We start from the raw sequence: 17016 nt of genomic DNA, 5'->3' as shown, positions 1-17016 counted from the left end.
ATCACCCAAGTCCTTGTCCTATTTATACCACTTTGTATCATGATATACTAAAAATCTAAACCTGATCACAATAGTCTAAAGAGCACAGAGGGTATCTACTAGAATGATATCAGTGATTTGGAATATCAATTACATGGGAACACTGGAGAAGATATGATTGTTCTTCTAGGAACGGAAAAGATCTAGAGATTGTTTATAGAGGTGTTCAAAGTAATGAAGAGCACAGACTAGATAAGGAGAAAACAGGTAAGAGAAATTGAGGAATCCCAGAGAGGACCAACTTAAAATACGTTGCAGGAGGATCACAGGAGAAATGGGAAGATATTACTTTTTGCCGGGTTCCGTGTCCCGATTTTGCACTAGCAGTGATGATAAAACTAAAGGTATTCTGTCACTCCTCTGTAAAACTGCTACCTTCATCAAGGCTGTTATTTAATGCAGAAATCTCTAAGTCAGTCAGTGATTTTAATTTCATTACAGCAATTCCCTCCAATAAATATTTCAAAATATAGAGGAAATTAAATATAGATGTTTATTTTTAAAGTTTACTTATTATATCTTAATATCTACATTAACAATAAAAATATATTTTAATGCGCTTGACTGCTTGGCCATGAAGATAACATCACAGTGGCTGGTCACCACAGAACACCTTGAACTAATTCCAGACAGCAGCAGACTTCCAGGTCAACAGTGAACTCATTGCTTCTCCACTGATAACAAATATTATTGTGTTTTGGTGCAAGCAAGTTCAATAACATTTACTAGGACATTGAATTTAAAAGAAATACTGTACTGTACTTTCCAGTTCTTTGGGGGAACAGAGAATTGTAAATATTTGGAAGATTTTTTTCCTGAAGCATGAAATGTAAGTTTATTTTAAAGTATTTAAGTGGGTTGAACAGCATATTCTGTGTGATAATATTGAAACGTCATTGAAACCTATCGAATGTGGAAGTCCTTGATAGAGGACACAGAATAGAGGGATGTCCTTTTAGAACAGAGATAGTTTCTTGATTGGTCAGGGCATGAAGGGATAGAGGGAGAAGGCAGGAGACTTGGGCTGAGAGGAAAATTAGATCAGCCATGACGAAATGGCAGAGCAGACTAAACAGGCCACGTTCAACTTCTATATCTTATGGTCTTATGGTCTAATATATATGTCTATTGGATGTGTAGCAACCAGCAAAAATTATGAGACAACCAAACTACAAAATTATCCTTGCAGTGTGGCGATGTCGAATTAGTTTTCAAACTTCTTTCCACAGAGAAACCTCTGGTACATGGGGAAACTCAAGGTAAATCCTGGAAATACTAGCACATTTTAGTGGATCCCCAATCTTTACAGCATTACCTCAGTATCATTAAACCCAGTTCCAAGGATCCTAATGAGATCCAATTGTCTTCAATGGAAATCAATAATACCATGCAAACATTCAATAAGGCATCCATGTGAGTACAATTACTGAAATCAGATTAAGACAATTGAAATGATACCAAATGAAAAAAGAACTCCAATAAGCCCTGTGTTCATTGTCTGTTATGACAGCTAGCCAAATGCACCCAAATTGCAGTAAGACAAGGAGCATTAGGGGACAACACAACCAAGAAAATTGCAGCCAGGCAACATGTCATCATTGTTGCCTCTGAAAAGAAAATCAAATCCAATGATAAACAAGAGAAAATCTGCAAATGCTGAAAATCCAGGCCAAAGCGTCGACTGTACTTTTTTCCATAGGTGCTGCCTAGCCTGCTGAGTTCCTCCAGCATTTTGTATGAGTTACTCAAACCCAATGATAATGTATTTGTATGTGACATGAAGATCTTAATGAAGTAACCTGTCACCACTCTGGAATTTACAATTAAGATAACATCCATCAGTCAAGTCACGAGAAAGTTTGCAGATGCTGGAAATCAAACTAATACACACAAAATGCTGAAGAAACTCAGCATCTATAGAAGAGAGTAAACAGTCAACGTTTCAGGCCGAGACCCTCATCAGGACTGAATTCCTCCAGCATTTTGTGTGTATTACCTGCATCAGTTAAGTAATAAAGTCTATAGGAGGGCCAAAAAAATTGCCATTTGATGCTTGGAATCAAATGACTTTTCAGGCACCCACTGAATAAAGCATGAATAATATGATCTTATCTACCAAGTATAGATTTTTAAATACAATAAATGAAACTCAATTCAAATTGATGCTATAAATTTTAAATTCTGTTATAATGATCCTCTTGACAGCCCCACTGGGGTTCATTACTGTGAAGTTCAATTGTACTTCTGCACCTACAGACATCCCTGTCTATTTTCCAAAAGATCATGTCAACAGTAAGAAAACAGTGTTTTCATTGCAGTAAACATTTTAAAAACCAATATACTGGTACAGAAATAGCATACTTTTTGATCAATAAATACAGAAAAAAACTGAGTTCCCAAGACGTGGCATGCCTAGCCTCAGACATAAATTTGAAGATGCATGAAATTCTCCAAGGGATTCACAGATCCCAGAGTCTAGCAAACAGAGCTCCAGAAATCAATAATATTTTCCAACCTTTTAATAACACTGTAGTTAAAAAGTAAATGGAATTACAAAGGCATTGTTAATTAGAATTTGTACTTACACATGCACTGCAGGTTCCCTGCTTCATCTCCTGACAAATAGGAAAACTAACCTGGGAGGAAAGCATTTGCGCACTATCTCATAATTCTTTTTTATTTAAAAATCTAATGAATCAAGCAGTTAGGCAGCATCAGATTTCCTATTCTTTAATTTTACTCAGTACAAAGTCGTAATGTTTGCTGTACATAATATTATTCATTTGTAAGGTTGGTCCAAATCATTGGTAACTATACAAAAGAAATTGTAAAAGATGGGCAAATAATGTTGCAGGGCAACATTTAGGTATTGATTCAGCCTTTATACAAACTTCAAGTTATCAGTTGATAACATATTTTACTTTTAATGGCTGGTGTATAACTTTAAGTTTTCAGATTTTACATTTATAAAAGATTTGAAAGAGACATTAGCAAGATTATCCTGCTTAACAATAGGCACCATTGAACCCATCACCTCAAGGGTTAAAAAGACTTTGAAAGTAACAGTTCTAACAGAATTCAGAATGGCTTTTTATGCCAGTACTACGACAGCATTTAGTTTTACTGCTAAATATTAGGAAACTACAAATCATGTATAAACCACTGTACACAGCAAACAACATACTGCAACTAACTTATTATTATTCTTGTCAACTATATTACTAGTGATTATAAAATAGAAGCCTTCAATATTACAAATATGCACAATATGCACATCTTAAGAATGTCATTACTGGTAGCCCTTCTAGAAAGGTTCCTTTTCATAGAGTTTATTTACTGATAGGCATTCTTCATATTTCAGGATGATTCTACTCATAATGAAAATCACTGAACTACAAAATGGGAAACAAAGCTTTGATACATTATTAATCAAAAGGATGCCATTAGAAGCAAGTTCTTCTATCCTGACCTACAGATTCTTACTGCAACGTGCAGAGTACTTATTACACATATTTATTTTGTGCTCCTCTGACAGCACATTTAACACCTAATTAAATTTTAAAGCTGTTTATACCACACCTTGCAAACATACTTCATGAGCATGGACTGATTTCAATTTACACGCCGCTTTTACAAATGTTTGCACTGTTGAATTGATATCTGACATGCAGAACTGCTTGCTCGGCCAGCCTGACGATTGTCAATTAGCATTAATAGCCATCATCTACACTCTGCTTTTTACATACCGACTGTTGAAAAATGTTAAAGAACAGCAGACACAGTTTGCAAATCAGCTCTCATCAGAAAGTTGAATTCAATGAGTACGCAACGTTCTGTCAAATTACCAGTGGAAAATACAAAGGAAATAATATTACAGTCATAAAATGAAAAGCTTAAATAGAAAGTACAATAAAAAAACAGGTTGAAATAGATGTGGTGATCACTTACACTGCTTCTATTTTTCATTAAGAACAGCAGGTTTCCTTTCAGGCGGCACCATCTTTCTATTAGTTCTGCGTGAGAAAATGAAACATTAATAAAATGGTATTCTGCTGGTGAAGGAAAGATGGTTCTGAAAGAAGATGCATCAGTAATAAAGGTCAGGGAAGAAAATCATTAGAAAATTCCTGCTCCAGCCAGCAGCTGCATACATATGACAGCCTGCTAAATGCCAGATAACTCCCCAGAAGGCTCTTCTTACCCTGCAGCTGAGAGATTTGGTGACTGCTGCAGAAACCATCTGTTTTTTCATTGGCTTCCACAGGGAAAGAGAAACAGGAACTTGTGTGATTTTATGTTAGACAAAACATTAGCAGTTTGCAATAAAAGATAAAAATCTTAATAATGTATTGCATTAAGATAAATTAGCCTCAGTTATGTAAATCATGTTCAGCAAGGCAGGAAAACAGTTTAAAATATTTATGTTTTTTTATAACATGTGACCAACTGGTATAGTTAAGTGAAAACTAGTTGTTGTCACCTTGCAAAGCATGAAATAATTTGTTAAGTTGAAGGAATATTTAATTTATTAAAGTATAAATTGTAAAAATGTCCTCATTAAAATGCACTGCAGGCAACATTCTTTTAAAAAATGTAAAGTAAACTGGAGATGAAATTCTCCAACTAAAGCATAATAGTTTCTAATTCCAACAGCTTGGTTTAGGGTTTTGGATATGGGTGGGAAGGACTTAGGAAAGTCCACTAGGGAGATGCAATCCTGCAATAACTCTTGACACAAAAGTCACTCTGTTCTTGATGTGGGACCTCATATAAATTAACATGTTTGTAAATCCTAACTCACAACTGGCCAAATGAACTGCTGAGAAGTGAATACATGCATGTATCTAGATCTCAGCTTGGAAAAAGTGATTGGGCTTTGGCAGTCAGCGGCAGGATGGAAAATTTTGGACACAAGGCATGGAAGAGTAGAATCTGGCACCTGAAAGAATTAAAAGGCTCTGGGCAGGGTCAAGGATGGGGAAGTGCAATCTATCAAACATCGGGAGGTAGATCAGTTGGAGAAAGCAAATCTTGATGCTTGCATTACATGTTTTTATCCCCAGTGGCCCACAAACCTGCCTAAAAGAAAACTTTAAATGTTACTTCCCAAGTCCCTTCAGGCCAGATGTGGCTTCAGCAGTATTTGTACAGTAACAGAGCTGACCTTTGCCCCTTTCCACCCAAACCCCTTCCCTGCATGCATCCCCATATCCCAGTCAAGCCTCAGAGTGAAGTTGCTGTCCTCTTCATAATGGCATCAGTGGACCTAACCTATTATTTTAAAACTAGGTATCACCCCCTTCGTACAGCTGGAATGTCAGTCTGTTTAAAAGAGCAGAATAATACTGGCACATGAAACAAGATGAGAGGAGATAAATGTATTTTGTTAGCTGCTCTATCCTATTAGGTTGTTTCCATTAACTAGAGTGCCAATTAAAGTCAGGAGTATATCTTTCAGAATCAAACAGAACTAGCTTCAAAGTTCCATCATGCACGTGAAAATGTAATTTTCAAATCAAAGAAAATGTGACTCCAATCTATTTTCCAGAATTGTCCCACTGTGACCATAGTCTGAATTCTAATATACATTAGAGTATATTTCAGTACGATTTCAGGAACTAGTAAATTCCCAGTGGTCTAGGGCAAGTTCCTGCATTCTCACTAAACACAAAAAAAACCCTGCTCTTTCTCAAGATCCAAATCACCTCCCAGGAGAATAAAATGCACATCGATATGTGATGGGAAATAAGCCATCATCAGAGACCTATACAAAGCTGAAAACAACTTCAACCCAAACAATATAAAATTTTGTACTGAGTACCCTATGATCCTTAGGCTCATTCATGCACCAGAAACCAAAATTAAGTCAATTGTTTCAAACCTTCATTATTCATTGCTCTATGCTTACAATAGCTATGACAACAAAGCTAATGTATAATACACTCCCCTGCAGGTGTCAAGCTTTCAAAATGTACACTGAATCACTTAGTATGCACCTTAATATAAATTCTTAAAATGGTAATAACATACATATTTTCAAAATTTAATGTATTAATAAAATGAAATAAATTAAGAACCTTGACTGGCTAAATAATGATAAAATATATTTTACTGAAATTTGTTTGAAAACATAATATAGACATCAAATTATTAATTCCAGACAGCTCTGAATATATCTAACAATATTCATTTTTGAAATTGCATGATTTAAATAAATTGGTAAAACAAATTTCAGAAATACCTCTTTAGCACACAGTTGCAATTTTAACCCCAAGCAGATCCGATTAAAATCACAGGTTCAGTCCCTGGGAGTCAGAATCCAAGCATGTCCTAATCGATTTTAACTGGTGGGTTTCATCATTATATCAATTGTGTCTGCAGCCACCAGCCCACGTCAACTGTAAGGCAGCAGTCACAGGCAGTATATTTAAAGAGTGAATGCACCTCTTAAAGGGAAGTTGCAATCACTGAATCTGAACTTAAAAAAAATTAATTGATTTTTCAAATAGACAAAGCTGTGGATTGGATAGAGGGTAAATGGTACAGGTATCTCTAAGTTTACAGAAGAGGTGTAACTAATAGCAGGAGGGGTCACAAGAGGGGAGTGCATTCCCATGTGGAAATAATGTGCCCAATTATTTCTCAGTAAAAGTGTGAATAAGAGAGATTTTAAAACATACAGAGTACACTTTACTACCTTTCATGCTCACTTCCAATAGATACCAGGTGCTTGCTGCCGACACCGTGTCCAGCCACACTATGTTCTTGTCATCTTCATGCACTATACCAAATAAGGTAGATGATCTTGTAGAGCACTTACAAATTGGCAGGTATGACATTATAGGCATCACTGAGTTGTGGCTGAAAGAAGATCACAGCTGGGAGCAACACGTACAAGAATACACATTGCATCGAAAAGGACAGGCAGGTAGGCAGAGGGGGTGGCATGTCTCTACTGTAATCAAATCTTCAGAAAGAAGTGACATAGGCAGATGTCAATCCTTGTGGTTAGAGTTAAGAAAATGCAAGGGTTAAAAAAAAAACCTGATGGGAATTATATACAGGTCTCCCAACAGTAGCCAGAATGTGGGAAACAAATTACAACAGGGGATTAAAAAAACATGTAAAAGGACAATGTTATGATAATCATGGGGATTTCAATATGCAGGTAGATTGGAAAATCAGGTTAGGCTGGATCCCAAGAGAAGGAATACTGTAGAATGCCTACGAGATGGCTTTTTAGAGCAGCTTGTGGTTGAGCCCACTTGGGAAAAGGCAATTCTAGATTGATTAAGGAGCTTAAGGTAAAGGATCCCTTAGGAGGCAGTGATCATAACATGACAGAATTCACCCTGCAGTTTGAGAGGGAGAAGCTACATTCAGAGTTATCAATATTACAGTGGAGTAAATGTAACTACAGAGGCATGAGAGGGGAGCTGGCCAGAGTTGATTGGAAGGGGATAATAACAGGGCTGACAATGGAGCAGCAATGACTGAAGTTTCTGGAAGCAATTTGGAAGGCGCAGGATAGAATTTTCCCAAAAAGAAAAAGTATTCTAAAGGAAACACTACTTGACAAGTCAAAGATAGCATAAAAGATAAAAAGAGGGCATATAATTTTCTTAAAATTAACGGGAAACTGGAGGATTGGGAAGTTTTTAAAAATCAGCAGAAGGCAACTGAAAAGCAATATGGAGAGAAATGATGTAATATGATGGTAAGCTAGCCAATAACATAAACGAGGATACCACAGATTTTCTTTCAGATATACAAAGAATAAAAGACAGGCAAGAGTAGATATCAGATCACTGGAAAATGTTGCTGGGGAGGTATTAATGGAGGACAAAGAAATAGCAGACCCAATAAATATTTTGCACGTGTCTTCACTGTGGAAAACACCAGCAGTATGCTAGAAATTCCAGAGTGCCTGGGAACTAGTCACTATTACTAAGGAGAAGGTGCTTGGGAAGCTGAAAACTGTGAGGGCAGGTAAGTCACTTGGACTACACCCCAGGGTTCTGAAAGAGGTAACTGAAGATATTGTGAAGTCATTGTTAGTGATCTTTCAAGAATCACTAGATTTTAGAATGGTTCTGGAGGACTGTAAAATATCAAATGTCACTCCACTCTCTAAGAAGGGAGGGAGGCAGAAGACAGGAAATTATAGTTTGACCTCTGTGGTTGGGAAGATTTTGAAGTCCATTATTAAGGATGAGGTTTTGAGATACTTGGATACTTATGATAAAATAGGCCAAGGTCAGCATGGTTTCTTTGAGAATAAATCTTGCCTGATAAATCTGTTGGAATCCTTTGATGACAAAAAGGTTGGGGGTATTGTGGATAGTGTGGAGGGCTGTCAGAGGTTACAGCGGGACATTAATAGGATGCAGAACTGGGCTGAGAAGTGGCAGGTGAAGTTCAACCCAGGTAAGTGTGAGGTGGTTCATTTTGGTAGGTCAAATATGATGGCAGAATATAGTATTAACAGTAAGACTCTTGGCAGTGTGGAGGATCAGAGGGATCTTGGGGTCTGAGTCCATAGGATACACAAAGCTGCTGCGCAGGTTGACTCTGTGGTTAAGAAGGCATACGGTGCATTGGCCTTCATTAACAAAGGGATTGAGTTTAGGAGCCGAGTGGTAATGTTGCAGCTATATAGGACCCTGGTCAGACCCCACTTGGAGTACTGTGCTCAGTTCTGGTCGCCTCACTGCAGGAAGGATGTGGAAATCATAGAAAGGGTGCACAGGGGATTTATAAGGATGTTGCCTGAATTGGGGAGCATGCCTTATGAAAACAGGTTGAGTGAACTCAGCCTTTTCTCCTTGGAGCGACGGAGGATGAGAGGTGACCTGATCGAGGTGTATAAGATGATGAGAGGCATTGATCATGTGGATAGTCAGAGGCTTTTTCCCAGGTCTGAAATGGCTAGCATGAGAGGGCACAGTTTTAAGGTGCTTGGAAGTAGGTACAGAGGAGATGTCAGGTGTAAGTTTTTCCACACAGAGAGTGGTGAGTCCGTGGAATGGACTGCCGGCGACGGTGGTGGAGGTGGATACGATAGGGTCTTTTAAGAGACACCATAGAAAAATAGAGGGCTATGAGTAACCCTAGGTAATTTCTAAAGTAAGTACACATTTGGCACAACATTGTAGGCCAAAGGGCCTGTATTGTGCGGTAGGTTTTCTATGTTTCTAAATAACAGGCAAGATAGATTAAAAAAGAGTCAGTCAATGTTGTTAACTTGGATTTTCAGAAGGCCTCTGACAAGGTGCCGCACATGAAAATGCCAAAGAAGTTAAGAGCCCATGGTATTGCAGGAAAAATGCCAGCATAGATAGAAGATTGGCTGATTGGCAGGAGGCAAAGAATGGGAATCCAGTGGGCCTTTTCTGGTCGGTTGCCGGTGACTAGTGGAGTTCTGCAGGGTTCAGTGTGGAACTATTTCTTTTCACATTATATGTCAATATCTGGATGACAGAACTCATCAAAGTTGCTGGTGAACGCAGCAGGCCAGGCAGCATCTCTAGGAAGAGGTGCTGTCGACGTTTCAGGCCAAGACCCTTCGTCAGGACTAACTGAAGGAAGAGTTAGTAAGAGATTTGAAAGTGGGAGGGGGAGGGGGAGATCCAAAATGATAGGAGAAGACAGGAGGGGGAGGGATAGAGCCAAGAGCTGGACAGGTGATTGGCAAAGGGGATATGAAAGGATCATGGGACAGGAGGTCCGGGAAGAAAGACAAGGTGGGGGAAAACCCAAAGGATGGGCAAGGGGTATAGTCAGAGGGACAGAGGGAGAAAAAGGAGAGTGAGAGAAAGAATGTGTGTATAAAAATAAATAACAGATGGGGTACGAGGGGGAGGTGGGGCATTAGCGGAAGTTAGAGAAGTCAATGTTCATGCCATCAGGTTGGAGGCTACCCAAACAGAATATAAGGTGTTGTTCTTCCAACCTGAGTGTGGCTTCATCTTTACAGTAGAGGAGGCCGTGGATAGACATGTCAGAACGGGAATGGGATGTGGAATTAAAATGTGTGGCCACTGGGAGATCCTGCTTTCTCTGGCGGACAGAGCGTAGGTGTTCAGCAAAGCGGTCTCCCAGTCTGCGTCGGGTCTCGCCAATATATAGAAGGCCACATCGGGAGCACCAGACGCAGTATATCACCCCAGCCGACTCACAGGTGAAGTGTCGCCTCACCTGGAAGGACTGTTTGGGGCCCTGAATGGTGGTAAGGGAGGAAGTGTAAGGGCATGTGTAGCACTTGTTCCGCTTACGAGGATAAGTGTCGGGAGAGAGATCGGTGGGAAGGGATAGGGGAGAAGAATGGACAAGGGAGTCGCGTAGGGAGCGATCCCTGCGGAAAGTAGAGAGAGGTGGGGAGGGAAAGATGTGCTTAGTGGTGGGATCCCGTTGGAGGTGGTGAAAGTTACGGAGAATAATATGTTGGACCCGGAGGCTGGTGGGGTGGTAGGTGAGGACCAGGGGAACCCTATTCCTAGTGGGGTGACGGGAGGATGGAGTGAGAGCAGATGTACGTGAAATGGGAGAGATGCGTTTGAGAGCAGAGTTGATAGTGGAGGAAGGGAAGCCTCTTTCTTTAAAAAAGGAAGACATCTCCCTCGTCCTAGAATGAAAAGCCTCATCCTGAGAGCATATGCGGTGGAGACAGAGGAATTGCGAGAAGGGGATGGCGGTTTTGCAAGAGACAGGGTGAGAAGAGGAATAGTCCAGATAGCTGTGAGAGTCAGTCGGCTTATAGTAGACATCAGTGGATAAGCTGTCTCCAGAGACAGAGACAGAAAGATCTAGAAAGGGGAGGGAGGTGTCAGAAATGGACCAGGTAAACTTGAGGGCAGGGTGGAAGTTGGAGGCAAAGTTAATAAAGTCAATGAGCTCAGCATGCGTGCAGGAAGCAGCGCCAATGCAGTCGTCGATGTAGCGAAGGAAAAGTGGGGGACAGATACCATAATAGGCACGGAACATAGATTGACAAACAGCCAAACAGTCCTTCCAGGTGAGGCGACACTTCACCTGTGAGTCAGCTGGGGTGATATACTGCGTCCGGTGCTCCCGATGTGGCAACAGAGAAAGCTGGATCTCCCAGTAGCCACACATTTTAATTCCACATCCCATTCCCGTTCTGACATGTCTATCCACGGCCTCCTCTACTGAAAAGATGAAGCCACACTCAGGTTGGAGGAACAACACCTTATATTCCGTCTGGGTAGCCTCCAACCTGATGGCATGAACATCGACTTCTCTAACTTCCGCTAATGCCCCACCTCCCCCTCGTACCCCATCTGTTATTTATTTTTATACACACATTCTTTCTCTCACTCTCCTTTTTCTCCCTCTGTCCCTCTGACTATACCCCTTGCCCATCCTCTGGGTTCCCCCCCCTTGTCTTTCTTCCCGGACCTCCTGTCCCATGATCCTCTCGTATCCCCTTTTGCCAATCACCTGTCCAGCTCTTGGCTCCATCCCTCCCCCTCCTGTCTTCTCCTATCATTTTGGATCTCCCCCTCCCCCTCCCACTTTCAAATCTCTTACTAGCTCTTCCTTCAGTTAGTCCTGACGAAGGGTCTCGGCCTGAAACGTCGACTATTTCTCTTCCTAGAGATGCTGCCTGGCCTGCTGCGTTCACCAGCAACTTTGATGTGTGCTGCTTGAATTTCCAGCATCTGCAGAATTCCTGTTGTTTGGATGACAGAACTGATGGCTTTGTGGCCATGTTGTTAGATGATTCAAAGCTAGGTGGAGGGCTATGGAATGTTCAGGAAGCAGGGAGTCAGCAGAAGGTTTTGGACAAAGTAGGGGTATGGGCAAAGAAGTAGCAGATGGAATACAGTGTAAGGAAGTGTCTGGCCATGCACTTTCCTAGAAGGAATAAAGGCTTAGACTATTTTCTAAACTGGGAGAATATTCAAAAACAAGAGGTACAAGAGTCCTGGGGGTCTTTGTGCAGGATTCCCTAAATGTTAACTTGCATTTTGAGTCAGTGGTAAGGAAGGCAAATGCAATGTTAACATTCATTTCCTGAGGACTAGAATATAAATACAAGGATGTAAATGCTGAGGCTTCGTAAGGCATTGGTCAGACTGCACGTAACATCGTAAGCAGATTTGGACCCTATATCTAAGAAAGAATGTGCTGGCATTGGAGAGGGTCCAGAGGAGGTTCACAAGAATGATCCCGGGAATGGAAGGGTTAACCTATGAGTAGTATTTGATGGCTCTGGGCCTGTAATCACTGAAGTTTAGAAGAATTGGTGGGGGGCAGTGGTCTCACTGAAACCTATAGAATAATAAAGCCAAAATAGAGTGGACATGGAGAGAATGTTTCTAATAGTGAGGGAGTCTAGGGCCAGTGGGCACAGCCTCAGAATACAAAGACATACCTTTAGATCAGAGATGAGGAGGAATTTCTTCAGCCAGACACTGGTGAATCTGTGGAATTCGTTGCCGCAGACAGCTATGGAAGCCAAGTCATTGGGCATATTTGAAGTGGAGATGAGCAGGCTGTTGATGAACAGGGGTGCTAAAGGTTACAGCGAGAAAGCAGGAGAATAGTGTTGAGAAGAATAATAAGTCAGCCATGATGGAATGGCAGAGTAGATTTGATGGGCCGAATAGCCTAATTCTTCTCCTACGTGTATAGTGCTATGGTGTGCTGTCAATTATTGAACCTGCATCTTCCCTCATTCTTCTTCCTCAATGTACATTCAGGTCAGTTTCAGTACTTCCAACTAAATTCATTACCGTTATCATACATTCACCTCTCAACCTTGATACCAGATGCAAAAGCTCCACAAACACGCACTTGCGATCACAATAGCAACCTATATCTCCCCCGTAAACTTCTGCCAAGAAGGCAGCATACAAGAGATCACTGGAGGAACCTTCAGCATTGTGGGCTATGGGAATCAGGAGATCATGAACGTGAACGTGGTAAACCTTGTTCACTTGTACATGTTCCGGCACCACTTCATCTAATACAAGCATATATAATTGCAACCATCTATTGTCAATCATCTCCCATGCAAATATACAATATCTCCTTGGCATCACAACTAATACACATTTTCTCTAAAAAGAGAATAATCCAAAGAAGGACAACACTTGAGGAAAATTGATCCTAAAGAATGTGCGATGAAATTTCTAAATCTCTAAGTCCAATGCAGACAGAACATTCCTTTGGCATTCAAACTACGTATGTATGTTTATCCTAGGGATCTCTTCATAGAGTATCTGGAAGTTTCTTCAAAATATTGTTGCCATCCCAGAGTGCAGTAGCCATACGATACAATCCCTCAATCCTTAAATAGATAATTATTAATTTCATGACCAATTTCACCTACACCACACTACTTCCTCTTTCTGATTTAATATCTCTCTGATCTATAATATTTTATTTTCTCTGATCTGATAGTGTAATACCAGTGTTTTTTGGTGTTAATGTCAGACACTCACCAGGTCCTATTGAAGAATTATCCTTCTCTGGACTTAATATGTCATCTTATCTTAACTTGCATTAGAAAACTTACGTTGACTCTTCATGAGCAATGGTTAGATTCATTTCAAGAAAACTTTGATCTCACAATCTTCATGTTTAAGCCCCAAGGTTTTATTGACTAGGATTAAATGGTCAACTTTACTTTTTAGATACTGAATTGTACAGAATTTCACACCAATTTTCAACAAGAGAATTCCTCAACCCATTCACTTTCACTTCTTCCCTAATTTCCTATCTCCTCATCTATATCCTGCCAGAACGTCTCCATACCTTAACCTTGTCACACAGGCTAAAGATCTTGTCCTTACATTTTATCCCTGTTTTAATTGATTTCCTTCCTTATTTTCTTGTAAATCTCACCTAACAGGAATCAATTTCCATTCAGTAACATTTCAACTACAGGAAATCATGCTGTGAAATATGGCATTATCCTATAACTTGGGAGACAAATTGCAAACTGATATTTCACGGAGATGTCAGAATGATCATCCATAACCCGCTTCTTTGATGCCTCCTTTATGAACCCAACTTTTCTACCTCTCCCCCCATTAATGTTCTCTCTAACTTGTAATGACCAGTCTGCACAAAAATCTGTGCTGTGTAACTTTTTGCCAGTGACAACGTGTGCACACTGAATTTTTATATGGAAGTAAACCTGAAGCTATTCTAAGGATAATAAACTACCAGGTCCAGTTTGTTGTTCATTGCTTAAAAGAAACAAAATAACTGTCAATAAGAACTTTGATCTCTTCTGAATTTGATCATTTTCTCTCTTGTTCACCTGCACTCTCACAAAACATATGTAGCCGGTCTGTAGCAGGTAATGAAGGATTTTCTTGCCAGGGCTTTTGCACACCATCCATATATGACTTGTTTGCTTTAAAAAAGTCAAGTTTCCAAATATGACTCCACTTCTCTCATTTGCACATTCTCCAGCAGGTATTACCAGTTTCTGTAACATATATAAATATTTCTCATAGCTGTACATTCCTGACCTCCTGAGCTTTCATGTAGCATTTCTACTGTTTCATTAAGCCATTCCACTTTAAATAAATTAGCAGTTCTGCACTTTAGACCTTTTGTTTGTTCGGAAGCCAACATAGTGAATCAATAATTTCTTCAATAAAAACAGTATAAATAAGCCAGTTCTAAAACCTGCAAACAAAACATCTCAAACTCCACGTTGTTAACAGCATCGCATCAGAAACCGGAAAAGGAAATGTGATTGTGTACAATCATGAGACAGACTTATCATGCCTACCAGGTAGAGGGTGACAATTAAATTCCTTTGTGCGCTAGTAACAAAAGAGGTGTGTGCACACACGTGTACACCTTAGAGGGTACGTTGTCCTCCATTGAAGATGAGTGTTAATAAATTGAAATAAGAATTTGTTATTTTGCTCCATGAATTGTCCAAACTGAAACAATCCAAAATTGTGGACCATTATCTATTTTAACTTCAGGAAATCATGTGTGATTAAAACAAATCTCAGATTTTTGATTGTGCATTTTGCAGGACTATACAACCCTTATGCTTTATTTCTAGACACACCGATTGTCTGTCAAATAATACAATGAAGAGTTTGTTCCTTTGTCTCAATAATCAATATGCACTGCTAGAACAGCTTTGTAAGCCAATTCCACATCTTTAACAAGTTGTGTTCTGCACTCCTGACAAAGCATATATTTGCTGGCTAGGTCTTCTATAATTTAGTCAATACCAGGCCAATTGACAATTTCTCTATGATTTGCACTCTGCCTGGAGTTAAACTATTGTTTTCCTTTGCAATTCCTTTTGCATTACTCCTCTGTGTACTCAATTTATACAGCTTTGGTTGGAGGACAATTGACAGCAGCTATGCTGAAAGGGTTTTACATTTTCATTCAGATTTGCATCTATATTTGTCCACTCATTTCATGTGCATTCACACCTTTGCTTCAAATTAGGATTTTCTGCATAGCCCTGGTTTTTTCACTATTATCGAAAGGATATTTTCTACCACCTATGCTGTATATATTTCATTTTCTGTGTTTCTTTTGGTTTCTTCACAGAATAATGTCAACTAGGCGTTCACTGAAACAGTCTGCTCAGATGCTCGCTGTTCATTGCCAAAGTAAGAGACTAAATGTCACTAGAATGAGAACATCAGGCAAAGGGCCCAAATTGACCGTGAGCAGATTATGGTTCTAACTGATGTGGAAAAGTTGTCCAGCAAAAGTTGTTCAAACTTGTAATCCAAATAGGATCATCAATGGTGCTTTCTGTAAATGATTTTTTTTTGTTTTAGTCAATGCACCGGATGTTCAACCAATAGCCTTTTCATGGTTTGTACATGATACGACTAATTGCTGCTGAAATTCCACTGCTGGAAACATTAGAGATAAGTTTTAACACTCAGTTGGTGTTGCAATGCACTAGAAATGACCAACCATGCGGAATTTCTTAGACAAATCTTATGCATTTTGCTGTTCTTAACACTCCCCCACCCTTCCATGCCCCACTCCCCACCCCAACCAATGCTCCACCATTATATCATTGGAGCTAAAAGAATAGGGACAATGGTACAGTATTGGTTAACCATGTCTCCTGCCCATTGTATATAAATGGCTACTCGGAAACATGGGAGATAAGTAGTCCCACACTACTGCATATACCATAATTTTTGGTGGATTTGTGCAGTTAGATGTTTGTGAAAATCACCAATTATCTCCAATGGAATTTCCAGTGAGGGTTTCTTTCTTTACTGTTTTCTGAAGTAGTGTCAATGCCATGGCAAGATCTGGAAGAACCATAGTTTTCCATGAGATTATAACTGAAAATGGTCAGAGTTCCATCGGATTTAGGAGTTATCTCACTCAGATGGCTTCTTCGGCTGATTGCAGTATACCTTCATCTACTCATAGACTTAAATAAATTATTCCCTTTTCACAAATCCCATTTTTTTTGTAAGTGTTAACATCATGTTGATGTAACCTTACTAATGCTCAAGCAAAAACTAGAATGCTATTTCTCTAATTACATAAACAATGCTGAAACCCTTGTAATACAATAGCTTGGAATATTTTCAATTACGGTTTTGTCCAATTCAGTAGTTTGATTTATGAGTACTGTAATGTATGGGTCTATTTCTTTTAGAGCAATGACCCACCCTCCCCTTAGCACTACGTACTGATCCGTTGTCTGCACATGCACATTGTTCTCCCTCCATTGCAATCCAAATATACCAATAAAAGCCATCACCCACGTGATTTAACTGATATGCAGCTTTGCACAGACACAACACTTTGGTGACAAGTACAAACTTGAATGTCAGAAAATATCATGAACTGCACCAACAGTTACGGCATGATTACAGGATGAAACAGCAAGAGTTAAACAGTATATAGAATGCCGTCACGGACACCAGTGAACATGTGAGTAGCAGTGAAAGACATGTGAGTAAAGTGAAAATAACATGGCGATAG

General features: G+C 39.7%; 1 protein-coding gene across 4 annotated transcripts in view; it reads right to left on the bottom strand.

Annotated features, from left to right (window-relative positions):
* inpp4b (inositol polyphosphate-4-phosphatase type II B) overlaps positions 1-17016 on the bottom strand; it is an 813686-nt gene that overhangs the window by 669715 nt on the left and 126955 nt on the right. For all 4 annotated transcript variants that reach the window (XM_072256187.1, XM_072256173.1, XM_072256177.1 and 1 more), the window contains one exon: positions 3988-4052. In XM_072256187.1, the coding sequence (XP_072112288.1) occupies positions 3988-4052 (65 nt within the window). The remainder of the gene's footprint in view (positions 1-3987; positions 4053-17016) is intronic.

The sequence above is a fragment of the Mobula birostris genome, chromosome 4 (assembly GCF_030028105.1).
Source record: "Mobula birostris isolate sMobBir1 chromosome 4, sMobBir1.hap1, whole genome shotgun sequence".
Lineage (NCBI taxonomy): Eukaryota > Metazoa > Chordata > Chondrichthyes > Myliobatiformes > Myliobatidae > Mobula > Mobula birostris.
This window is presented reverse-complemented; position numbering and strand designations above follow the sequence as displayed.